General features: G+C 58.6%; 1 protein-coding gene across 2 annotated transcripts; it reads right to left on the bottom strand.

Moving 5' to 3' along the window:
• Positions 1–186: 186 nt before the first annotated feature.
• Positions 187–22,561, bottom strand: STXBP1 (syntaxin binding protein 1). Of its 2 annotated transcripts, none has more exons than XM_065648530.1 (19): positions 22,388–22,561; positions 12,147–12,196; positions 11,910–11,991; positions 11,088–11,164; positions 10,794–10,872; positions 10,353–10,456; positions 9,476–9,624; positions 8,772–8,856; positions 8,446–8,576; positions 7,815–7,922; positions 7,646–7,706; positions 7,009–7,074; positions 6,784–6,864; positions 6,534–6,672; positions 6,210–6,319; positions 5,938–6,039; positions 4,630–4,715; positions 4,177–4,331; positions 187–1,782 (listed from the first exon to the last, which is right to left on the bottom strand). In XM_065648530.1, exons 1-19 carry the CDS (start codon positions 22,422–22,424, stop codon positions 1,700–1,702), a joined length of 1,785 nt encoding a protein of 594 aa, XP_065504602.1. In that variant the 5' UTR covers positions 22,425–22,561; the 3' UTR covers positions 187–1,699. The 2 variants fall into 2 exon arrangements, with proteins under 2 accessions (XP_065504602.1, XP_065504601.1); XM_065648529.1 differs by lacking the exon at positions 187–1,782 and adding an exon at positions 2,996–3,243.
• Positions 22,562–25,780: the final 3,219 nt, after the last annotated feature.

Below are 25,780 nucleotides of genomic sequence, written 5' to 3'. Positions count from 1 at the left end.
AACAAAATAAACGTGGTTGGTTGGCTTGTGGGGTTTTTCTTCCTTTTCAAAGCCGTTTCTCGGGTGTGTTTTACACCATACCAGGATCTCTCCCGTGGAGGCATTTTGAGGGCTTGGTGAGAATATTACCCCTCGCCTGGCCCCCAAGCAAGCGGCACGGCAGAGCCCCAATTGCACTAGGGATGGAAATCGCTTTTATTTAGTCACTCGAGTGCTTTAGTACAGAAGAACAGATATACAGAGATGATACATGTTTGTGCTTCAACACTTTCAAACATTTAGATTCCAGTAATTTCAAGGTAAACAAGTTCCAAGACAGACTAGATTTTTTTTTTTTTAAGTTTTCCTTTTTGATAAATTATTTTTTATATAAATAACTGTTACAGAAAAAAAAATAACCAAACAGTAATGTCCAACATACAAGATCCTGAAGCATTTGCATTGCTAAACCAAGAAGGAACTCAAATGGGGTGGGAGTACCAAGGAGGAATCAACAAATATCAGTGCAATGATACAGCCTTCGCCCTAAAAATATATATTTAACTTTATGGGCAAGGAACAGACAGTTAGGGAAGGGGGGGGCTAACCACCAACGAGGCAAGAAAGAGAGATTTGGGGGAAGGAAAAGGGAGGTCACAGCCTTCAGAGGGAGAGAACAAAACAATGGACCCCAAAATATTGCAGTGCACCTAACGGCAGGGGAGGGCGGGGGCAATCCTGGGGTGTAAAAATAATAATAATTAAAAAAAAAAACCCACCAAAAAACTAAAATCAGAGGTTTGGGTAAATCACTATACACCAAGCTTGTAAGAACATCACAAGACACATTCATTAATATACACAGAGTCCGGAGGGGGGGTCCGGAGCGGGGGGTCTCGGGGCGACAGCACGCTCAGAAACGCTTCACCACGGGACGACACGAGCGGAGCCGGGCACGGGGGGGCCGAGCTGCCGTGGGATGGAAAGGGATAGATATAAATTAAATTTTTATTTTATATATATATATATGCATTCTAAGGAGCACCTGGGGAAGAGGGGGGGGCGGGGACCGTGCGAGCAAATGGGCCCCGTCTCCAGGTTTTGACCGTTTTGGTCCCTTTTTCGCATGGGAATTGCCGCAGCGTGAAGCATCCTGGGTGCAGCCCCTCCCCGCCCCAGGCCAGATGTTGGCGTGCACATCTGGCGGGAGCACCTGCCACCCCAAAAGACAATGGACAGGCAATGGTGGCGGGGACCCCCCCCCTCAAAAGCAGAGGCCGGAGTGATGGTGGTGTGTCTGTCTGTCCATCCGTCCATCCACACATGACCCCAGAGAAGAGCAAAACTTTTGGAAAATGTTCTTTTCCCCCGTTGTTTTTTTGTCACCATCATTCGCTAGCAATGGGCAGATGGGTTATTCAGCAATGCGCTCCTGGGTGCTTCAGATAGCTGCAGCTACAAATATATCCATTTTTTTTTTTCCTTTTCCTCTTTTAAACACAAAGCATCGGTTTTCTTAATATATATATTTTTTTTTTTTTTTTTTTGGCTGTTGCCCCCTCCCTGTGGATAAAATGAGATGGGGAAGGCAGCGGGAGGGGCAGGGGGGTCAACACAAGAAAGCGGGGCCGGGCTGGGGCGGGTGCGGGGGGGTCGCACCCGGGGCTGCGCGCCCGGCGAGGGGGTGAATTCAGCATCGAGTCGGTGGCGGCGTTTCCTTTTAACTGCTGCTTTCTTCCTCTGTTTTATTGAGTTTCTTCAGCGTGTCCAGCAGTTTCTGTGGGGTGAGGATGTGTGTGGACCCTGCGGGGGTAGAGGAAAAGGAGGGGGGAGCGTTAGTGATGGTTTTGAGACCCCCCCCCGTTGTGCCCCGGCCGCTGTCCCCGCTGTCCCCGGTCCCCCCCGGCGAGGCCTTACCTGCGGCGATGGCCCCGCACGCCGTGGAAATGCTTGCGAGAAAATGTACGGCTGTGGGGTGGGGGGAGGCTGGGGGAGGCAGGGGCGGATAATGGGAAAGGAACGGAAAAGGAGAAATGAAGGAATGAAAGGGATGGGTGGAGCTGGGAGGTGCCTGGTCCATGGGGTGGCTCCTGGACTTGTTGGGGTGGCCAAAAAGCCACAGGGGTGAGAAGGCGAGAGGTGCAGGCAGCAGGTGGGCAAGGAGGGACCCTCTGCAGGTCATAGAGTCAGAACCATAGAATAGTTTGGGCTGGAGCTTTATGAAGGAAGTGTGAAGGCAGCCTAGTAAGGCAGGGAGTTGTAGAATCACAGTATGGTTTGGGTTGGAAGGGACCTTATAGATCATCCAGTGCCCCCCCTGCCATGAGCAGGGACATCTGCACCAGCTCAGGTTGCTCAGAGCCCCGTCCAGCCTGGCCTGGGATGTCTCCAGGGATGGTTCAGCCACCACCTCTCTGGCCAACCTGGGCCAGGCTCTCACCGCCCTCAGGGCCAACAATTCCTTCCTCATGTCCAGCCTGAATCTCCCTCCTTTAGTTTAAAACATCACCCCTTGTCCTATCACAACAGGCCCTGCTAAAAAGTCTGTCCCCATCTTTCTTACTGGTCCCTTTTAAGTCCGGAAAGGCTGCAATAAGGTCTCCCCCGAGCTTCTCTTCTCCAGCTGAACCCCCCAACTCTCTCAGCCTGTCCTCGCAGCAGAGCTGTTCCAGCCTCGGATCATTTTTGCGACCCATCGACTCAGGATTTCAGCCCCATCACACCCCGGGCTGGGGGATCAGGGCAGCACCCAGACTTTGCCATGGGGGACATGGGGGGGCCAGGGCTGGGACAAGCGCCGGGTCTGCGCCCGCTGCTGCCCGCTCTCCCCTGGGCACCAGATCCCAGGACACCTTCACCGGGCAGGCAGGACCCCGACCCGCCGTCCCTGGCCCCTCTGGCCCTGTCAAGGGGGAACTCATGGCATGAAGGAGCCGGCCAGGTCCGGCCAAGAGACATGGCAGAGAGATGATGGAGCGGCGCTGGATGCTTTTCCACCTGGCAGGAGGAACCGCAAGCATTTTCTTATCAGAAACGGAAACAAACCCCAAAACAATAATTAAAGAAAGGAGGAACGGAAGAATCAAAGAAAACCCTTCGGGGAGGAAGAGTTTCTTTTTTCATTAGTAAGCTGCCTTTACTTGGTTTCTTTGGCTCACTCCATTGCTGGAGCCTGATCCTCAAATGACACCCTAGTAGAGTCCCTGAAGTCGGGGTGCCTCAGGTCCATGAGAAATTTGGTGGGAGTGAGAATGTGAGTAGAACCTGCGGGAGAACAGAGCGGGGCTGACAGCTGCGCCAAGACCCCCCACCACCTTTTTTTTGGGGTGAGGAAGAACGCGGTTGCCACCCGGAGCATCGTAGGCACATGCAGGGGATGGTCCCCGGAGAGACACGGGATGAGATGGGCGAGAGGCGGGATGGAGCTGGGGGGTGGTGGGTCTGGTGGGGGGGACACACATTTGGGGGCAGCTGGAGGTGATGGAGAGGGGGCCTCTGCTCCCAGGGGAACACAAGGAGCAGGTGAGATGCTGGCAAGAGGCTCTACCAGCTGCCCCAAGCAAGAATCCAGGGATCAGATTGAGATGGTGAGGGGCTCCTTCCCCCTGCCCTACAAGGTGCGTATCCAGCTGTGCTTCCCCAGGGGAATTTCAGTGGACGTAAACGCTCCTTGCTAACATCTGGCAGGGCTTCCATTGTGTCCCGCACGGCTCTTTAGAGTGCTGAGACTGAGCACACAACGCATGTCTAGTTGCACACACAACGCGGCAGGACGTGCAGCACATGTGCAACAAGAAAATGCATCTCCTGTTGCGTGCACAGTGCATACTGTGGTTGGTGTGCAGCGTTGCACGGCTCTTTATTTTGATTTTTCTCCCTGAAAAGACCCCAAAGATGAGGGTGCAACACGAGCAATTTGAGACACAAAACTCCCTTCTCTTTCCCCCAGTTCTGCTTGAAGAAAACCAAACAGGGAGAGGAAAAATGAGAGCAAAAATGGCGATTGATGGAGGGACATGTCCTGTCCCTGAGGAGCAGGGACACAGGGGTGACACCGGGCGGCAGGAGAAGACCTTTCCACAGAGCTCCTGCTCCCGCACCCATCTGGAGCCGGGAATTTGCGGGATGGAGAAGGGAGCGTGGGATGAGCAGCCACGCGACGGGGCGCAGGGTCCAGCCCGGCTCCCGCTCACTCACCTATTAGCACTTCCCACTTGCCGCTGGCTTGTGTCACCTCGTAGGCGCAGCGCATCTCATTCATGCTGACACCACCCAGGATGAAGATGATGAGGCGGGGGCCGCTTCGGTACTCGCCGGGGGCCTTATTCTTGTGCCAGTGGCCGTAGCGAGCGCTGGAGAGGGAGACGAGAGGGATGAAGGATGGGGAGGAGGATGCTCGCCAGCAAACTACACACTGAGTTTACATCTTAACTAAAACCACGTTAGTTAGCTTCCGAACTGCTGCTGGAGCAGGTAAAGTCCAGCTTTCCAGCCAGCTGTTACAGGCAGGGAAACTGAGGCACGGAATGCCTGAATGAGGGCAGAGCAGCTCACAGACCTGCTGGTGGATACAGCCCCTCGGGGAAGGCAAGGGGTGGATGCTCACGGTGCTATAGGTACCGATGTATAGGGGAGGGCGGGGGGACGCACCTGACGGCGGTGGTGCTGAAGGAGGCGGAGGAGCGGGTGGAGATGTACGGGTAGTGCTTGGTGTCCAGCTTGTCGTCGATGGCATCCTGCGGGCAGAGAGTCCCCGTCGGGGTCAGCGAGGAGCCAGGCATGGCCCCCAGCCCCTGCCCAGGAGGACTGGCCCAATTGGGTCAGGATTCATTTGCATATATTTGCATAGCCTTGCTTTTCAGAACAATGTGGCTGTGTTCCTGTAAGAGGATGCACTTGGGGCGAGGAGGGTGGTGCGTGGTGGCTGTGGGGCAGGGGGGCTGCAGCATGGGGGGACAGGGGAGGTTCACCCCGACTTTGGGGGTGTCAGGGGAGGTAGGGTAAGGGGTGATGGAAGATGCACCGATTTCCTGGGAAGCTCAGGTCCATGCGCTGAGCTGGAGGCTTCACATCTGAGAGCCAACCCTGGGGTAAGCGACCTGCTCTTTGTTTTTCTCAGTGGTGGAGGGTTGATGCCATAGTGTGAGATGTTGTTGCTCTGTATGGTCCCCTCTGGTCCTGGGGAGGAGGTTTTGGGGTGCCCTGGGCATGGAGCCACCCTGGTGAGGGTTTACACAGGCTGTGATAGACAAAGGCAGGAGCTGGTGTTACGTGTGCTTTTGGAAATTGAGGGAGCTGGGGCTCTGCTTGTCATCAGTGCCTGGGAGCAGGTGGCCCTGAGCTGCAGTGATATCCCTGCTCTCCAAAATGTGACTCCAGGGTCTGTCTGTCCGAGCAGGTGGGAAATGTCTGTGTTGGGGCGTAGTTTTGGTGCCTGGGATCTCCCCAGCTCCGGGGCTCCAGGCAAACCCCGAGAGGCTGCTCCAGCCGAGGGGTGGCCAGGACAGAGTGGGTCAGGAGGACGGCAGCGCCTGGAGAAAACCACTTTTTAGCTCTGCCCAGTGCTACCCGAGCGCAGAGCTCAGAGGCAGCTCCCGCAGGCACAGGCAGGCGTGAATGGCACCGTGCCTGTCCCCCAGCTCAGCTGGGACATGGGTGACGCTGTGACAAGGCCACTCAGCCATGTCCATCGTGGCACAAGGAGCAACCAGTTTGTTACTGCGTTTTGTATCGCGGGGATGCTGTGCATCCCACCTGGGGCCAGTGTGCACATGGAGAACAGGAAAAGCTCCCCAAACATCCCACCCTTGTTTCAATCACAGGCAGCGAGCAGCCTGGAGGGCACGTGTCGGGCAGAGGTGCCACGTTTGGGCCGGCAGCAGCCAGGTCTCTGCAGGTCCCTTCCTGGGTGATGCTGGGGTCCCTGCTCTGTCCCCTGTCCCACACGTGCTGGCTCACCTCCATGATGTCCTTAATGACCGGGGTCCATCGGGAGAGCTGGTAGGTTTGCTCGCTGATCCGCTCCTTCCGCTCCGGCTTGCTCCGGCGGCGCAGGGTGGACTGGGGAGGAGGAGGATGGGGACACCTTGAGACATGGGGGCTCCAGCTGTGGGACCGGGGACACCCCAAAGGGGAGATGGGGGCATCCCAAGGAGTACTCGGTTCCCAGAGGTGACATGGCCCTTCTGAGGGGTGGTGCCGGCCATGGGAAGCCAGGGGTGGGCACTCACATCTGTGATGATGGGCACCCCGAGGTGGGCCATGTTGGTGATGATCTCGCTGTCCTCTGCCGGGATCTGCGCGTGCTGGATCAGCTTGTTCAGGTTCTCCTCAGTGATACCTGGAAATGCAACAGGGAGATGGTGTCCTCCTGAGAAATGCCTCCCGTGGGGACACGGTTGCTCCACTGTCACCTTAGGACACCCGGCTTGGTGGTGGTTGTGGGGGACAGGGTTGAGCTTTTCCCTCTCGTTTATCTTGGCCAAACCCTGAGCTGTTTGTCACCCGGAGCTGCCTGCACGTCTCGCCCAGCCCTGCCCAGCTCTCCTCCTCACCATTCTTCAGGAAGATGTAGAGCAAGATGATGCGGATCTTGTCATAGGTGCTGACGTTCCCGTCCAGTAGGATGGGGACAATGGCCCTCATGGGGTCCTTGATCTTCTCGCCTTCAGCATCAGTGCCCATGGCCAGGTCCTGCAGAGAACACACGTACCCATCACCCCACGGCTCCGTGCTGAGCTGTGGGGCAGGAGCTGGTGGTCCCAGTTTGTCCCCATGGGGATGTGGGGCTGGGGGAGCCGGTACCTGTTCGACTCGGCAGAGCTTGTCCACCGTGCCCTGGTAGTGCTTCATGCAGTCCTCGGCCAGGTGCAGGTGGGTCGAGTACTGGGGACACACAAGCCATGCGGTCACCCTAGCAGGGCTGGCAGCAGCCCAAAGTCCCCGTGCCACCACCTGGGGACCCTCCAGGACAGCTGCCATCGCCTGCTCCCCGAGTGGGCTCTGCACGGGCATCCCCCCACCTCATACCTTGCTGAGCTCCTTCTGGTACTGCGGCATCTTCTTCAGCATCTGGGACAGGTCCCTCATGGTGGTCTGCAAGGGAAGGGGACATTGTCACTCACCCTCAGGGACTTAGGGACCATGAGAAGGGAGGGGATGACCCTGCTAAGGACTTCTGTCCCTGTGTGAGCCCCTCACAGGGGTTTGGTGACACCAGCCGTGGCATTGCCAGGTCTGTGGGGCAGGGAGGGGTCTGCAGCTCTGCAAACCAGAGTATTGAGGGGAGAAACCCCCCCAGGACCCTTGGGCACTTGGCTTAGGCTGAGGTGGTGCTTTCAGCCATATTTACACCCAATTTCCACCAAGGTACCCTTGCTGCCACCGGCTTGGGGGTCTCAGGAAGGGAATGGGCTGGGGACAAAGGCTGCTTGGGGGCACAGACCCCATGGTGGTGGCAAACAGACCCCCGTGGTGCAGCGCCCTCCCAAGGCACCCCGTTTCCCCAGCCGCCACCCCACAGCCGTCGCCTGCCGTCAGGGACCTGAGCACCCTTGTCCCTTTGCAGAGGTTCCCATCAGGTGTCCCCAGGAGACCCCACCATGTGCCAGCACACGGCCGAGCCCCCAGGCGCCTGTCACCTGCTCAGCAGGCACAGTCAGGTCACCTTATCGCCGGTGTTCATCCTCTTGCTCGAAGAAAACTCCTTCAGGGACCGGGTCACCTCCCTGGGGACAGGAGAACACAGCGTCAGTTGGGAGGGGACACTGAGCAGTGGGGTGGGTGGCAATGCCAAGGTCCCACCTAGCCAGCAAACCATCCGCGGAGACACTCACTGGGACACCTCGGCGATGTGTTTGTGGCGCAAGGTGACCCACAGGTCGTCGTCCTCATCCAGGAGAACCTCTTTGATCCGGGCTTCCCCGATGCCGCTCGTCTCGTACCTGGGAAGAGGGCAGGAGTGTCACAGCGGGGCCGGGGCTGGGGAGCACATGGTGCCCTCGCTACGGGGGCTCTAGAGAAGTTGGGGAGACATGGGGGGACATCCTTCTTAGCTCTGCCAGCAGTGAGGTGACATTATTTCAACTCTGTTTCACATCTCGCCTTCTTGTACCCCTTCAACTGCCAAATTTTGGGAGGGTTGAAGGCTGGGAAAGCCCCTTTTTATAGAATCACAGAATAGTTTGGGTTGAAGGGACCTCCTCAGCTCCCCCAGTGCCCCCCCTGCCATGAGCAGGGACATCTGCACCAGCTCAGGTTGCTCAGAGCCCCATCCAGCCTGGCCTGGGGTGTCTCCAGGGATGGGCCATCAATCCTGCCCATCACACCTGCCAGGCTGCAGGCAGGAGTGGTTTTTCCCACCCGATGACTTGTGGTGGATGGAGGGATGCTGAGGCTCAGGCTTCACGGCTAAGCTTCCAAATCCTGCTCAGGGGGGTCACGGAGGGACAGCAGCACTGCACTCACTTATAGACGTCATTCTCGATGGGCAGCAGGTCATAGCTCATGGCCTGGAAGGTCAGCTCGTGCAACACCGGGGATGCAGGGTCGAAGCCACGGTCTAGGATAAGGAGCTGGGAACGAGCCTTGTCCGGACCCTGCAGAGCCGGGGGGGCTGTCAGCAGCAGGGCCAGGGACCCCTCCAGCCCCATAGGCGCTCGGGGGAAGCCAGGGCCATTTCGGGGTCCCCACTTGGGGTCTGCAACTGCTGCATGGCAGAGCTCAAGTGGGACTTGAGGAGTGGAGCACCACCCCAGCATCCCCCCCAGGGCTGCGATGCCGTCCCTGCTCACCTCACCCATGGTGGGGTCATCAGCCTTGTAGGCGTCCAGCTTGTCCTGGATGAGCTGCGCCAGCATCGCGTTGTCCTTGTAGTCCCTGGGGGACGCAGAGGGAAGGGTGAGCTCCCTGGGATGGGTGGCTCCCACCAGCACAGGATGGGGAGGAGCTGCTGTTTCCCTGTGCGACATCCTTGTCTCACGGGAGAGGAGGGACCTCAGCAGCTTTTGTTACCCATTTCCACATCTCTTTGCCATGCTCCGCTTTGCCTTGATGCCACTTGGATTTTAGGGTCCCAATCCCCCCTCAGCTCTCCAGAGCATCTTCAAGTCTGTTTTTACACTGAGTGCAGGTGCCTGTCCATCCCGCCCCCTCCTTCATCCCCACACCCACACAGGGCACAGCATGGCCTCATAGAATCATTTTGGTTGGAAGAGACCTTCAAGAGCATTGAGTCCAACCCTTAACCCCCCCCTGGCACTGCCCCGTGTCCCTGAGAACCTCATCTCCATCTGTCCAACCCCTCCAGGGATGGTGACTCCACCACTGCCCTGGGCAGCCTGTTCCAATGCCCCACAGCCCTTTCCGGGAAGAAATTTTTCCCAAGATCCAACCTCGACCTCCCCTGGCGCAACTTGAGGCCGTTTCCTCCATGTTCAGCATCGCCCCAGCTCTGCCGCACTGTGGGGGGGATGGCCGGTCCCAGGGGTGCCCTTACCCCCGGTACCGCACGGCCGGGTACTCCTTCAGCGTTGCGCACAGCGTGGCGATTTGCTCCGCCAGCCGCTCCAGGATCGGGTTCTTCATCTGGGCCTTGTGGGGGCTGTAAAAGCTTTGGAAGGAGTCGGCCGAATCCAGAGAATAAACCTGGGAGGTGCAGCAGGAGGGAGGTTAGAGGGTGGTGTCCAGAGGAGAGCGGCCTCGCAGGACACCCCGGTGGGTTTGGGAACAGGATTTAACCCCAGATGAAGGTCCCAGCTGAAGCTCAATGATGCTGCGAGTAACCCTTGGGCTTTGGGCTGCCAGCTCTGGCTCCATGGCATGGTCCCTCCCCACGTGTAGCCCCCTGCGGTGAGCAGAGGAGGCAGGAGCCCCCCCAGGCCCTGCCCACAGCAGTCACCTGCTCCCAGGCAGGGAACCAGAGACCTGGGGACACGTGGGGACCTGCTGCTTCCTGGCCGTGCCACCAGTAAAGACCAGAAGCCAATTTGGCTATGTATGGGGATGCCAAGAAGTCATCTCCCCAAAAATGCTGCAGCTCGAAGAGTTAATGGCACCAAGTGTGTCCCACGCCATCTGTCCCTCCCTGTCCCCACTGTCCCCTGGCTGAGGGCTGTGCTGGGGGGGCATAGAGCCGGCCAAGGCCCACCACTCACTAAATCCCCCCCAAGCAGATCAGCCCTCAGAAGTAATCAAAGGAGACAGGGAGAAAGAGCGGAGTGGGAGGTGAGGAGCCGGCTGGGGCAGAGGGGTGCGTGGCGGCTTCAGGGGCTCCTACACAAACCCCAATGGGCTGGAGAAGGAACCTGGAGCATCCCCCAGCTGCCCCATCCCCCCGACCACCCCAGCGGGGATGGTCCCCAGCCCAGCCTCACCTGGGACTCGGAGGGGAGGAAGGCGATGTTGATCTCTGTCAGGGTTTTGATGACCTTGGCAGCGCGGGATTTCACCAGCTCGTTGAAGAGAGCATCGGGGCAGGCTGCAAGGGGAAGAGGAGGAGGGTAGTGCTCAGCATCCCGGCATCCCTCCATCCACGCTTGTTTGGATGTGTTTTAGGGACAGGGACTTTCTGTGCCCCCATTTCTGTCTTGGGGGAGGTCTGGCTCCCTGCAGCCCGCCCCGGGGTGCTGGGATCCAGCCATCCCGTTGGTGATGGAAACCAGCCGCCTGCGCTCGCAGCCGCTCGGTGCCATGGGCAGGACGGGGCTGCCACCCCACGGTTTGCTCCTTCTCCTTCTCTTTGGCCAGGGAGGTATATGGGGGGAGCTGGGGGTCCGGGGTCCAACGGGGTGGGAACCATGACCCCCAGTACTCACAATCAGTGAAGAAGACGTGGGCAGCTCGGTACTTGGAGGTGGGAGGATCCTTGAAGTCGTTGATGAGGGAGTGGATGGACTGCAAGACAGAATGGACCGCCTGGGCTGGGGACGGTGGCACCATGGGCATCTCAACAGGGTCACCTGGTGTGTCCCCACTTGGTGCAGGGGACACTCTGCCCCTCTGCACCCCCGGCCTCGCTGGGGCTGAGATGCTGCCAATGGGCACAGATGCCCATCCCAGCATGGGCATCCCCCCAGCAAAGGCCCCCACACCGCCCCCCTGGTGTTCACCTTCTCAGAAGGGGTGATAAGATAAACGGCCTCCAGGCTGGGCAGCGGCTCCCGGCGCTTGTTGATGTCTTCAACAACTAGGGGAGAAAACAGGGGCCGTGGCAGGGACAGGTGCGGGCAGGGGTACATCGGGTGTTGGATACCCCATGGCAGCACAGGACCAGCCCTGCCAACCCCTCCACGTCCAAAATGTCCCCAGCCACTCATCCCTGCCCACCCAGGAGCTGGGACAGGGGATGTCCCCAGGAGCTGGGATGGGGGATGTCCCCAGCTCGTCCCATCCCTGTGATGCCCCATTGGGCTGTGTGTGGGGGTGCCTGGCAGGTCCCGGGGGCTGGTGGGTTCGTTTTTTGGTCTATTGATTTATTCTCACATCCCTGCACTGGAGGGAACCACCCCGGGGTGATGTTCTGGCGGTACCTGGGCTGGGGCAACCCCCCACCACCCCGAACACCTCCCGATGCACTGTCTGGGGTTTCCTTCTCCTTCCCAAGGGCTGCAGGGACCTATTTATAGGGCTGACGTAAAATTACACCTGGTCTCCTCCTCCTCGGTCTGAGATACAGCCAGGAAACAAGGCGTTTGGGCTCCTCCAGCCCCAGCAGCCAAGGAGGGAGGCTGTGGAACATCAACCCGGCTCCAAGACAGTTGGCCATTAGTGACGGGAGGCAGCGCGTCTCCATCCCACGTGGGATGGGGCTGGGGGGGGCCATGCCGCTGCCTCGACTGGCTCCTGCCAGCCTGGAGATGCCTTTGCGGGTCCCCTGGTCTTGCCTTTCCCACAGCGAGGTTTGCGAGAGGTGGCCGGGAGCCAGTACTCACTGGTGATGCCCTCCGTCATGATGTCGGTCATCTTGCAGCAGGACGAGAGCATCCGCATGCTGAGCTGGTCCACCACCAGCACCTGCGCAGAGGGGCTGTGAGCGGGGGGCACAGCTGGGAACTGCCCATCCCACCCCCCCACCTGCTTTGGGGACTCCCTGCCCACACCTACCCCCTGCTCTGCTTCCTCCCCATCACCCTCATCATCTCTTGACCCCCCCAGGGTTTGGCGCTTACCTTCCATTCGCCCTTCTTCTTCACTTTCCGGATCACATCGTGCATAATCTCTGCAAGAGAGGGAGCACGGGGGGGTGTGAGCACCCCAAGTTTCCCCCCAGAACACCTTGGGGCCCATTGGCAGCAGCGGGGTCTGCGCTGGGGTCACTGAAGCCCCCATGTGTAGGGTCACAGCCAGCCCTGCTCCCCCAGTGCCTTTCCTGGGGATGTGGGGAGGAGATGGGAGGTTCTGGGGTACCCACGGAGGGCTGGTCACCCCCCAGCCCTGTTTTTCTCTCATGTTTGGCACTAACAGATGGAGCCCATGCCAGTGGGGAGCCACGGGCTGGCGGAGGGTCGGGGGGTCCCTCTGGGGAGCTGGGGGCCACCCCACATGCCTCATCCCTAATCCAAAGGAAAACAACAGCGGCTTAAGAGCTCCTTTTAGAAACAAGAACCCAGTGGCCTGAGCCTGTTCCTTGTAATCCCCCGCAATCTCATTTTGCCTCCCTTGGCTGCTGGGCTTATGCAACCAGCCGGGACGGCAGCACCCGCGGGTCCCCCTGCGCCCCAGGGACCCCCAGGGCTGGGGACACCCCGCACCCATATTCCCAGGCACAGACACCCCAGGCCAGGCTGTGGGGCTGCTCCCCGTGGGGTGCAGGTTAAGGCCATGCAAGGAGGTGGCCCCAGCAGTGGGACGGAGACGTCACCTTTTGGGGCTGGGTTGCAGGGAGGGGGTTTCAAGCCTTGCCAGAATAGGGACTTGTCCTCCTACCAGACCAACGTGCTGCCTAAATATCTGTGTTGGGGGACATGAGGTGTCCCCAAGACCCTGAAGGTCCCGGTTTTACCCCGGTGTATGAACCATCACCCCTCGCAGAGCAGGGACATGCTGGGAACTGCCCCGCTGAGCCCGAGGGGAAGAGTCTATGTCCACCTCAGGAGGGTTTTGCTCCAACTCTCTGATTCCAGGGACTGGGATGGAAATGCCCAATTAAAACCCAATTTAGAAATGTTTCTAAATTAGAAAAGGCAGAGATGTGGGGAGATGGTAGTGAGGGTTTCACCCTTCCTGGCCCGGCCTTGGGACCCTTCCCCTGTGGCAGTGACCCTATGGGTGCCAGTCCTCCAGGTAAGCCTTGATTTGAGTTTACATGGAGTAGTTTGGGACCTAAATTTCCTGCCACTGCACATCCATCTCCTTGGGGAGCCCAGAAGGATGCTGGCCATGGTCCTGCCTGCCCTTGGTCACATCCCTTAGCCTCTCCATCAGTAAAGGGAGTGTGGGGCATCTCTGGGCCATGGAGAGGGGATGGAGGGTGACTGGGGTTGGGTCTGTAGCCTGGGCGCATTGGCTGAGTGCTGCTGGAGGGGGAAGGATGCTGCCTGCACCCATGTGTGCTGCCCACCCAAAACCAGGTCACCCACGTGCAAAAAACTGAACCAGGATTTGTTTTCCTAACCCTAACTGCACATCCCTGGTCCTGCTCTCTGGTCCTGCGCGGGGCCAGCATGGCAGGATGCCAGTGCAACCCTCCTCCTCCTCCTTTTACTCACATTTGGCTCCTTCCCCGGATGAAGGATCCAGGAATAACCATGCTGTTTACAAGGCAGAACGCAGGCGCCCTCCATCCCACACCCACAACCTCCATCCCATAACCTCCATCACAAACCACGGGACTAAAGCGCGGTGGGTGCCGCCGCACCAGTGCCAGGCAGCGATACTGGTCGGGAAGGGTCCAGGTTTGTGAGCAGCCAGAAAGAAATCCTGCCCTGCCATGAAAATACAGCTTTGCTCCGGGGCTGGGAGAGGAAGGAAGGGTGGAAGGACGGAAGGAGGCTGGGAATAAGCACCCTGGTGCCTGGGGAAGGTGCTGTCGGTGCAAAGGCTCCCACGGTGCTCCCAGCACCCTCTGTTTGCTGTGGCAAGTGGGGGGACAGGGGCTTGGGGCTCCCCGAAATGCTGCCTCGGCCAGCCAGGTGCTTGTCCTTGCTGTGGCAGCTGCTGCAGGGGACATTTTGTCCTCAGAGCCTCGCTTTTTGAGGACTCCCTCGCTCTCTTGCATGTGCAGGGGTTGAGCTGGATGTGTGCGATGCGGGGAGCACCTGCCTGGCTGTGAACCTCCCGGTGACAAAAGTGTTGTGATGTCCCCTGGCCTGATCCTGGCACCAAGATGGGCCTCCCAGAGTGGAAACCGGGCACCTGGGAGGGTGATTGCTCTGGGCTTTGTGATTGCTCTGGGCTTTGTGGTTTTAGGGTGTCTGTGCCCTGGTCAGACATGGGTCCCCATCGGCACCAGGATGAGCCAATTCCGCACTCAGGGAACATTATAGAATGAGCAAGAGACTCCTGGGGGAAACAGCAGCTCCTCCATTCCCTGAGGTCCTCAAGTCAAGCCCGGACGCCTCCCGGGAAGCAGAGCTCTCACGTCCCCGCATTAGCAGGTCAGATGTTGCCGCCCGTGTCCCCAAATGGTCTGGCCAGCCAGAGCTTTTGGGCTCGAACGTCAGTGGGTGATGCTCACAGTCAAGCTTTTCATCTTGGAGATAAACCAGGTTTCAGGACCTACCACGTTGCATCTGTTTCCTTCAGGATGGAAGAATTTTAATTACAATTTCTATCAAGAGCAGACAATACAGAGAGACATCCTCCAATGTGGAGACAACACCAGTGCCTGTGGACAAGGAAGCACATCTCACCTACAAATGTGAGACCTCCAGTGCTCTTGAGTAATACGGTCCTAAGAGTGCAATCATGGAGATCACAGAATCATAGAATGGTTTGGGTTGGAGGGCCCTCCCCAGCTCCCCCAGTGCCCCCCCTGCCATGAGCAGGGACATCTGCACCAGCTCAGGTTGCTCAGAGCCCCGTCCAGCCTGGCCTGGGATGTCTCCAGGGATGGTTCAGCCACCACCTCTCCGGCCAACCTGGGCCAGGCTCTCACCACCCTCAGGGCCAACAATTTCTTCCTCATGTCCAGCCTGAATCTCCCCTCCTTTAGTTTAAAATGATCACATGGCTGAGAGCAACCACCTCCCCAAGCCCCCCACCTGCAGTTGGGCTCGTTCTCAGGGTGACACATGGCATGAAAATGACCCATTGCATCGTTTTCAAGCAAAGCCAGATGCTGGTGACATGGTGGCCTAGTAGGACTCGAGCCCACATGTCACTCCAAGAGGCTTAGCCCATGTTATTTACACTGAGCTGGCCAGGCAGCCTTTCTCCAAGCCTGCCTTGCCTTGCTTGCTCATGGCAAAAGCAACCAGCCCCACGTCTCCAACTGGTTCTGGGGGAAGAGGGACTAACCCTGCTATCGATTGTGCATGCACCAACAAAGCCATGACCAAGTGCATCATTTTGAGATACCCTAAGCCCATTATCCTGCTTCAGAAAGAGCAGTAAAACCTTGTCCTGGCCACCACCGCGGCCTGGAGCCCTAGGACGGGCGAGGGACGCTGCACCCAGGGCCAAGCCTGTCCCTCCTGGAGCAAAGCAGGAGGCCAAAGTCCTGCTGCTCGGAAATGCTCCTTTGCTGGCACGTCCCAGGACTTCATGGGCTGCACATGGTCAGGGAAGCTGGAGTTGCTTTATGGATGCTTTACGGATGGGCAGCAGGCTGCAGGAACTGCCCAAGGTCCTACAGGTGGTCCTAACCATGGGCTTTTCCCTCTGTCACAGGCAGGGCTCAGTCCTTTCCCTCTCCCCACATGTCCTCTGGTTTGGGATTCAAAATCCCAGAGCTGCTCTGGAGAGCCGGGTCACAGCAATCCACAGTGAGGCTTGCTCAAGACCCACTTCTCTTAAAAAGCTGTCACGATGCATCTCCAAGACAAACATGTTTGGCTTTGGGTTGGCTTGGCAACTGCTTTTTTGCCGGTTCATTAACTAATTGCTTAAGACAGTGTGAATGTTACACAGATACAACCACGTTTGAATGTAGTGGAGCACGAATCTGCCTCTGAACATCCTTGGTCGGGGTTCTCTAGGTGCCAGTGTACCATCCTCAAGCAGTCCCCAAGGACATTTTTGGACTAGATGATTATTGTTGGTCCATTCCAACTGAAATATTCTATTCTATTCTATTCTATTCTGTTCTGTTCTATTCTATTCTATTCTATCTTGTCCTATCCTATCCTATCCTATCCTATAGAGGCCCTACGAACCTGAGGATGGTAGGAAGGCTGTCAATCCCATTGACATAGGGAATAATTTCATTTATAGGAGGCAAAACCCAGCTGATGTCCTTCAGCATGGCTAAGAACCATCTCAGGGATGATTTGAGCCTGGAGACCACTGTGTTCGTAAACCAAGCAAGTCTCAAACACCTCCCCTCCAGCAGTCCATGCCCTGAACACCAATTTTTCTCACTAGATTATTTCAGGTGCCCACCTGGAAGACCTCAGCCTTTCTGAAGGACACGTTCCTCACGTAGGAACCTGTTCTTGGTTCAGCCCAGGTGCCATCCAGGTGCGATAAGTCCTGCATGGGCAGAATTGCCCAGGCTTAGCTCCATCCTTTCCTCCCCAACCCTGGATGAGGAGAACTTGGGTATTTTCGCATCCAGAGCACCACACATCTCCCTCATGTCCCCTGGTGGAACGTGCCACATGTCAAAGCCACGCTGAGCAGTATTTGTGCTGCTCCAGGGAGCTGCGCAGCCCTGCGTTGCTGCTGGGGCTCCAGCTTCAAGGATTAGTCACAGTAATCATAGTAACCTGTGATTAATTCCTCCTTTTCCTATTTGCACTGCTCTCATGGAGGATATATGTATTTAAACCTGCCAGCCAAAGCCAGGGCAAACCTGCACAGCCTGAAGAGAAGGAGGACAGAGATCTGGAGGTCTTGAACTCTTTAGAAATTTAATAACATGCCCAAAAGGAATAAGGGAAATGAGATGCGGGATCACGCCCACGAGTCACTCTCATTAACTGCGCCGGAGAAACGGGGTAAGATTCACACGGATTTTCCCTGTGGGATCACTCCCAGCCCAGTTCCCGTGGGTCTGTGCAAGGACCTGGGAGTTGAGCAGAGCTGCTTCATTTGAGTAGGGTCAATGGGCCACAGACCACGTCAGGTCCCCTTTGAAGGCATCACCCTTCACTACCGCTTGTCCTCTTCGATCAGGTGTTTCCATCCCCAGCGGAGATGCTGGACCTGGCTGGTGGCGGCTGCAGGGTTGGTGCAGCCAACGCTGGTGATGCTTCAGCGCCAAGAGGAGCCAAGAGCTTTCCTGCAGCAGGACGGCACGCACGGGGTGTCACAGCGTCCTGGAGGGGAGGTGTCCCTGTCCCAGGGGTAAGTCGCTCCATCCTACACGTGCGGCTGTGACTTTCTGAGCTGGTTCTTCTCTTGGTCTTGAACCAAAAGGGAGGAAAACACCGACAAAGTGGGGCACTCCAGGCTCAGCTCGCTAGGAATCCAGGCTGGGCTGGTCCCCTGTGCCCATGCGGATGCTGGGGATGGGGTGGACGGCAGCTGGTCTGGTCCAACTCTGAGTGGTCTTTGCTGCTTCCTTGGTGGCACAATGTCAAGCCATCTGATGGCCTCCATCTATGACCCTACAACATGCGTGTTGACATGCGTGTGTACGCACTCGTGTGTTTATGTGAATGATGTAGAAGCCCCTAAATTAACACACCTTCAGCCTAACATATTTTTGCGCTCTCCAAAATGCCACAGCCAAGTTCCTTCCCGCACTGTGAGTTGGTGGACACAGCATCTGCTTCTCAGCGTGCAACTAAAAGCCATGTGATGATGATTCTCTTTTTAAATGTGTTGATTTTGTGGGAAGAGGGAGGGAATCACTCCTGGGACATGCTTCCTGAGAGGTGCTGGGGAATTAAACCCAGGCCATACTTTTTTTTTTTTTTTTTTTTTTTTTTTTTAAGAGAGAAAAAGCCTAAGTCCTCTACTTTGGTGGCTTTTTCAGCCTTCTTGCACATGCAGACACCAGTGGGTGGATGCGGACCTGCCAAAGTGAGGTTTGTCATTCTTGGTAACCTTCCATGGCCACGTACCAGCAAGTTTTCCTCAGCACCTGGCATAAACCGTGGTTTGGAGACTGAAATTGCTCTGCACTGTGTGGGAAGGTGAGTCCTGAATTTTGCACTTTTTTTTTTTTTCAAGCTTTTCCAACTCAGAGCCGATGTTGGAAATGTGACAGATCCTGGTGACAGGATCCCAAGAGGGCAAATGCTACAGACCCCAGCAGAGGCTTTGCCAAGTGCCCGTTCCTGTACCACACGTGGGGCAGGCAGCACCGCACCACCCTGGGGACTCCCCGAGGAGGGGACTGGGAGGGTGGGATGCCCAGGAAGGGACTGGATCACCCATGGGAGACCCTCTCCTCCTCCCCCAGCCACTGCACCAGCATACCGAGATCACGGCGGGGCTGGAGGCTCTGCCCCCATGCAGGGATGAGGATGTGACGCGCATCCCTGCGACGTTCCCACTGGCCCTTTGCTGCCTCCTCTTCCTCCTCTGCTTGGCAGAGACCTTGCCAGACCTGGCTCCGGGGCAGCACACAAGCCTTGTACCCTGAGATGGGCTCGGACCATCCCCGAGGGGCAGCATCTGGGGCTCCAAAGTGCCCCTGTGCCCTCAGCCCAGGGGTGGTGGCAGTGGGGAGGTGCCCCCAGCAGCCTGGGTGACTCAGTCACCAGCCACCCGGCAGCAGGTCCCCGGGGCCCCTGGCTGTGCCCCGAGGCCCGTGCCACCTCCCTGTCCCCCGAGGTGCAGCACAGCACGTGCAGCTCAGCGTGAGCCTGGTCCTGGAGCCATCGCATCCCAGCACCCAGCCAGGGAGGGGGGAACCCTTGGGAGGTACAGATGGGGACACCAAGTGACACGGTACGGCAATGAGTGCTGTGCATGGATGCCGAGGGTACATCAGACCTTGTCCAAGCAGGATTTAACCACGAGGTTCCTTGGTGTGGCTGTGGCAGGCACCCAGGCACGGGTCTGCTCTGCGGGAGGCTCTATAGACAAGGATGCTCCATGGAGAATCAGCTGCTGTCCTGGGGGAAAGGTGTTTTCTTGCTGTCTCTGGAAGCGAGCAGGGTGCTCCTTTATCCTGGCTCTGCTCTGCTTCGCCAATCTGTCCACAACAGCAACACAAGCAAAAGGAAGCCCTTGGGAGGTCTCTCTCCTCTTGCAGGTGAAGGGGTCCAGCGGTTTTCAGATCCAGCACCGGTACCACCTCCGTGTGCTCCGGCTACGTGTCCTGCAGCAGCCCACCGTGCTGGCAGGCACTGCACAGGTGTCACCCCTGCAGCACAGCCTGTCTTGCCTCGCTGGTGATGGTTCAGTGAAGTAAACCGAGCCTCCTCCTCCTCCTCCTCTCCACTGCAGGCTGCTGCAGGAGAGCGGGGACCAGGCTGGGCAGCTCGGGGCAGGCTGCCCTGAGGAGATCCAAGGAGGTCCTGGGGCAAGAAGATGGGAGGAATGTCCACATGGTGGGGGTTTAGATGAAGATTTGGGGATGTATGTCCTCAGAGGTGGGTCAGATTTTTCCAACCAGAACCAGAGCAAAGCGACTGGTTCTCCAGTGGGTTCACTGGGAGGTGACCACAGAGGGAGCAAAAGACACAGCAGGAGGTCTGGTCCTCGGGCATTGCCTCCGGGGCTGAGTGCACTCAGGTGAAAGCGAGTCCAGGAGGGACGCAGCCATCGCTGCTGGAGACTGCGGGAGGCGCAGGGACAGGCCCCCCACCAGCACGCACCCCCTGGCTCTAGGGGGTGACAATCCAGTTCTGCCCATCTCCTGCAACACTCACCCACCTCGTCCCCTTGCCCACCTCCTCCCACCTCTCCAGGGGCCGTCAAAACCTGCCTTGTTATGGCACCAGCTGGTCACAAGAATAATCCGGGTCTGGAAGGAAGCCAGGGCAGAATGCAGCTCCGGAGGGGGGTGGCAGAGCGAGCCATGGCAACGCAGCAGCATCCTTCCTCCCTCTCCTCCTCCTCGGGAGGGAGCCCAGCAGAGATGCTCTGCCCCAGGGTCATCCCCAGGCTTGGACCCCTTGCTCCTTATGAGCAAACATCTTCTCCTGCAGGTAAAGCTCGGGGGAATCCCTGTCTTCCAGCAGGCTGGCGCAGCGAGGGACAGCCAGGGAAATCTTGTGCTAGCCGCATTGGTGGCCAGGGGAGGGGGAGGTCTGGGGACCCTGAGGACCAGTCCTGACTCTGAGGGAGCAGCTCCAGCTGCAAACAGCATCCCAAGGCAAGGAACCAGCCCACCGAGACCAGGAGCTTCCCACGGCAGCCTGAGGAGCAGCTCGAGCCCGGGTGGGAGCGCAGGGCTGGACCCCGCAGGGTGCTCCTCTGAGGGCCCCGTCCCTCGCTCCTCTGCAGCATTTTGCCTGCACAAACCTTGCTCTCCCCTGCCAGACACCCACGCCTCCCTGATAGCTCTGCTACAGCACCGATGCCCAGTTACCAGTTATCATTTTCAGCCCGGAATCATATTTTTCAGGGAAGAACAGAGCGGTTTGTTATTAAACCCTGAAGGAAAGGACTGAGCCAGATTTCCATGATGCTGCCTTGAACCTCTGTGTGTGTGTGTGTGCTCTCTCCCAGCCTATTTCAGTGCACAGACAATGAATGAAAATTAGGGACACGCAGTGGCACTGGTCTCTGTCTCCCCATTAGCGAGGGCACTGGATGGGGCTCTGCCTGGGGGTGCGTGGGTGGCTGCTCCAGCCGCGCCCCCCACCTCCTGCTAAGGCACGGGGACCAACCCCCCCAAAAGAAAAAACAGCAAAGCACAACAGCCAACCTCCCCCCTCCCCAAAGCCAATCCTGCAGCACAGAAACAACGGGCTATTTCCCTGCCCTTTTCCCTTTCATTTTGCAGCTGGCCGGCTCTAAAACGCCCCCCCTATGCAGCACCCCAGGGTGCTGAGGCAGGTGCGGGGCATAGGGATGGTGCAGCCCCCCACCCCCATCCCCAGGGTACGAAGCAGGGCCATGAATCCAGGGGGATATCCCCCCCTCCCCTCCCATCACCACCCACCCGATCACACCACCAGCCCCGGCCGCACCATCTGCAGCCTGGGCGGGAGGTTTCGCCGCACAACGGAGCCAACCCCACCCGCGGGGGTTTCACCCACGTACCCCCCCCCCCCCAGATTACACACCATCGCCCCCCCATTAAAAAAATAAAAATAAAAATAAAAAAGGAGATCCGGCCCCGGCTGGCGACGATGCCACGGAAATAAATCATGCAAGAGGCGCGGGGAGGGACGAGAAAGGCTTTTCATGGCTGCGGGGAGCCCGGGGGAAGTTTCCACCGTTTCCTGCCCTTTCTGCTCTTGGTTTATTTATTTTTTTTTTTTATAACGTGGAGATTTTCGGTTTAATTTTGCTACGGGGAAGGGAGCCGACCCCCACCCCCACACCCCTTCCAGCCTCGGGCGTTTTGGAGAACACCCCCCCCCCGCCTCCCCTCCGCCATCAAGACGTTGGAAATATCATCTTGCAACAGCCGGGGAAGGAGGAAGCGAACCCGGGGCTGCTCCGTTCCCCCCACCCCGCGGCTCGGCCGCCAAAAATAGCGACCCCAAAGGGCGCAGAAATGGCCGGGAGGGGTCTGGAGGGGGGGGACACGGCTACCCCGGGATCAGGGAAGCCATGTCACGTCCGGGAAAATTTAAAAAAAAAAAAAAAATCTCCATGAAAGCAGCATTTGCTGCAGACAAAGCCGAGTCGCCCGGCCTGTCACCGCGGGGGCGCGGGGGGGCGGATTTCTGCACAAGCGGACATCCCTATGCCCCCCCCACTCCGCGACCCCAGACCCCGCGATGGGGGTCCCGGTTGGTTTTGCTGATTATGGTCTGATGGGGCGATTCTCCCGCCCCCCGGAGCCGGATACCGGGAAGACTCGAGCACCTCTCACTTCCCTCTTTACCCCCCTCCCGGCTTTTTCCACCGCCCCCCATTCTCCTCCCCTCCCCTCAGCACTGCAGAAAAACCCCAACAGCCTCAACACACACCCGTAAAAAATATAAATCAATAAAACCCGGAAGGAGACTGCAAACCACGACCCCCCCAAACCGTGGGGACGCCTTATCCCCACGTCCTGCCCGCTGCCCCACGGGGGTCCCGTGTCCCCCCCCCCACGCCGGGCGCTGATGCCGCCCCGAGGGTCCGTATTGCGCATCCACAGCATCCCCCCACCCGCGGAAAAAGGGAGCGGGGCAGCTTCACCCCCCCTTTCCCCGCGGGCTGCGCAAGTAACGCGGCCGGACGCGGATCTTACTTTCTCCCACCACAGCCTTGAGTCCGATGGGGGCCATGTCGCCGTGCCGGGGGGGTCCGCAGCAGCTGGGGAAGGATCCGGGGGGGAGCACACACACGCACACAGCCGGGCGAGGCTGCGGGTGGCGGGCGCAGGGATGCGGCGGGAGGGAAGCGGGGGGGGAAGAACGGGCGGGCCGGGGCGGGCGGGGGGGCCAGCGGGCTCCGGTGGCGCGGCGGGGCTCAGCTGACCGCGGGGGGGAGGGACCGGGGGGGGACGGGATGCGCGTCACTGTGCCCGCCCCCGCCCCGCCCCGCGCCGCAGCGCAGCCACCGCGGCGGAGCGCCCTCTGGCACCCTGCACCCCGTCGCACCCAGCATCCCCCCTCATTGCACCCAGCATCCACCCCCGTACCCAGCACCCCTGCACACAACATCCCCCCCTGCACCCAGCATCCCCCCCATTGCATCCAGCATCCCCCCCCATTGCATCCAGCATCCCCCCCCATTGCATCCAGCATCCCCCCGCATTGCATCCAGCATCCCCCTCGCCAGGCGCCCAGCACCCCCTCTACACCCAGCATCCTTGCACCCAGCATCCCCTCCCTGCAACCAGCATTCCCCTCATTGTACCCAGTGTGCCCCCCCCCGCCCCGCCCCGGCACCCAGCATCTGCCCTCCACAACCACCATCCCAATTCCAGTACTCACCATGCCCCCCATTGCATTCCCCCCCTAGCATCACCCCCTACCACCCAGCATCCCCCCTCCACAACTAGCATCCCCCCTCCACAACTACCACCCCCCCTGGTACCCACCAGCCCCCGCATTGCACCCAGCATCACCCCCTTGCACCTAGCATCCCCCTTCCATAACTACCACTCCCCCAGTACCCACCAGCCCGCATTGCACCCAGCATCACCCCCTTGCACCCAGCATCGCACAGACCCCCCATGGCTCAGCTCTGCACCTCTGGGTGTATTTGCCAGCACCAAGGGAAAGCTCTGTGCCCCTCCTCCCCAGCCCATGGGGCTGTAGGAAACCTGCACCCCCCACTACCCCAGGGCTGCAGCATCCACTTTTGGGGAGAGACCCTGCCTGGGGCATCAGGGAGGGGTCCCCAGGGTGTATCAGGCTTATTTTGCGGTAAAATATTCCCCCGCCACTATGCAGACACCTCATGGCCACCCACTCACCATGGGCACGGCCGGGGCTGTAAATCTCATAAATCTCAGGGCAAAGGCTGCATGTTCACCCGGCACCCAGCACGGCAGCTCCTCGCACCCGGTGCCGCTGCAGGAGGGTGGCTTTCCGTCCGGGCTGGGTGCAGGGTGGGTGCCAGGGCTGCCAGCTGCTGCGGGGGGAACCTGAGCCGGCCCCCAGGGCTGTGCTGAGGGGATCAGAGTGTTTCTGTGCTCTCCCTTCCCAGCCTGGGCAGGGGGTAATGGGGTGATGGGAGAAAAATGAGAAAGGAGGTGGGAAACGATGCAGTGCTAGCACAGAACCTGAGCTAATGGCAGAGTGCTCTGGAGGCAGGCTGTGCGCACAGGTATAGTTATATATATATATATTTATGGCCATATATATGCTCACTCCATCACCTAGAGGCAGGGCATGACAGGAGGTGCCTGGGGACACAGGACGGCGAAGGAGGGACAATGGGGTGACGAGGGCCCCTGCTCCAGCCCGGCTGCCTGGGTTCCCAGCAGCCCCAGGCCAGACAGACATGCATCTCGATCCTTTGCTTTCAAACCTGTTCTTTTCAATGCTTCCTTAAAAATAAGCTGGAGTTGCGTTTGTCAGAGCTGCCGGACACTCTGCCAACCACAGGCTATAAATACCAGCTGGCTATTTAAGAGTGAGGTATTTATATTGCTTTCCCATCTCCCTGTCAATCTGCCCAGCGAGGCCGAGCATCGCTTGCCTGTGGGCAAAAACACGGCACATGTACGGAGCCACGGGTGAGCTGGGACCCATCTGCTGAGGGTGCTTGTGGTGTCCCCCCCTCTCTGCCCTCAGGGACACTCGGCTCCCTGACAACTGGGTGGGTCGCTTGCATCCATTCCATCTGGCAGAAAAAAAGAAAATAAGAAGGAAGGAAGGAAGGAAGGAAGGAAGGAAGGAAGGAAGGAAGGAAGGAAGGAAGGAAGGAAGGAAGGAAGGAAGGAAGGAAGGAGTGACGCTTCATTCGAAAAATCTCCTCGAGGGATGCATCCATTCTTGGGGATGTGAAGCAGAGAGGCTGCTTCCACCCCACCCTCAGTGCAGGCAGAGGCAAACTGGTAATGATGAAGCCAAATGTTTCACCCTGGGGCTGGGAATGTGTCCCAAAGGAAGGTGACTGAGGGGGTGGGGGGGGCATGGTGTCACGTGTTGCTTTCGTCCCCATGAGCTGCCTGGGGTGAAGTTGCTCGGGGTTAATAATCTCCAAGGGTCCGGTGTTTTCGCTGGAGACAGTGAGGGGTGACAGCTCAGTAGAAATACTTGTTCTGGGTGCCCATAGCCAGTGCTCATCCCAGTGCCCATGCCAGTGCCAGTACACCGTGCCAGTGCTGGTGCCCATGCCTGTGCCCATAGTGGTGCCAGTGCCTGTTCCCAAACCCTCTGCTCATGCTGGTGCTGCTGACAGACGCATGGTCCCCAGTGTCAAGCCCAGACCCCCTGGCGTGATGTCGGGGTCAGCCCTGGGATCCCCCCGGGAACTACAGACAGGTTCTCTGCCCTGCCCATGCTAATGCCAGTCACAGTGCCCACAGAATCATAGAGTGGTTTGTGTTGGAAGGGACCTCCCCAGCTCCCCCAGTGCCCCCCTGCCATGAGCAGGGACATCTGCACCAGCTCAGGTTGCTCAGAGCCCCGTCCAGCCTGGCCTGGGATGTCTCCAGGGATGGTTCATCTCTGGCCAACCTGGGCCAGGCTCTCACCACCCTCAGGGCCAACAATTTCTTCCTCATGTCCAGCCTGAATCTCCCTCCTTTAGTTTCAAACCATCATCCCTTGTCCTATCACAACAGGCCCTGCTCAAAAGTCTGTCCCCATCTTTCTTATCGGCCGCTTTTAAGTCTGGAAAGGCCACACTAAGGTCTCCCGGAGCTTCTCTTCTCCAGCTGAACCCCCCAACTCTCTCAGCCTGTCCTCCCAGCAGAGCTGTTCCAGCCTCGGATCATTCCTGTGGCTCCTCTGGCCCCCCTCCAGCAGGTCCATGTGTGTCCTGTGCTGAGGACCCAGAGCTGGCCCAGCACTGCAGGGGGGTCTCACCAGAGCGGGGCAGAGGGGCAGAATCCCCTCCCTGCACCTCCTGGCCCCCAGCACCATGACCATGCCATGCCTGGACAGCCAGGCTGCGCACCCTCCGCAGGCTGCGCTGCCAAAGCCTGGCTGGCGGCGACCAGTTATCCCAGTCCCGACCAGCAGAG

The sequence above is a fragment of the Caloenas nicobarica genome, chromosome 19 (genome assembly GCF_036013445.1).
Source record: "Caloenas nicobarica isolate bCalNic1 chromosome 19, bCalNic1.hap1, whole genome shotgun sequence".
NCBI lineage: Eukaryota > Metazoa > Chordata > Aves > Columbiformes > Columbidae > Caloenas > Caloenas nicobarica.
Note: the sequence above shows the minus strand (reverse complement) of the source record. Positions and strands in the feature narration are given on the sequence as shown.

Excerpts from the sequence above, each read along its gene's own strand:
- STXBP1 (XM_065648529.1), bottom strand. The coding sequence starts at position 22,424 with ATGGCCCCCATCGGACTCAAGGCTGTGGTGGGAGAAA. Across the intron at positions 11,165-11,909 it reads CATGACGGAGGGCATCACCA|TTGTTGAAGACATCAACAAG; the intron begins GTGAGTACTGGC and ends TTTCTCCCCTAG. Across the intron at positions 8,857-9,475 it reads CCGGCCGTGCGGTACCGGGG|GGACTACAAGGACAACGCGA; the intron begins GTAAGGGCACCC and ends TGCGTCCCCCAG.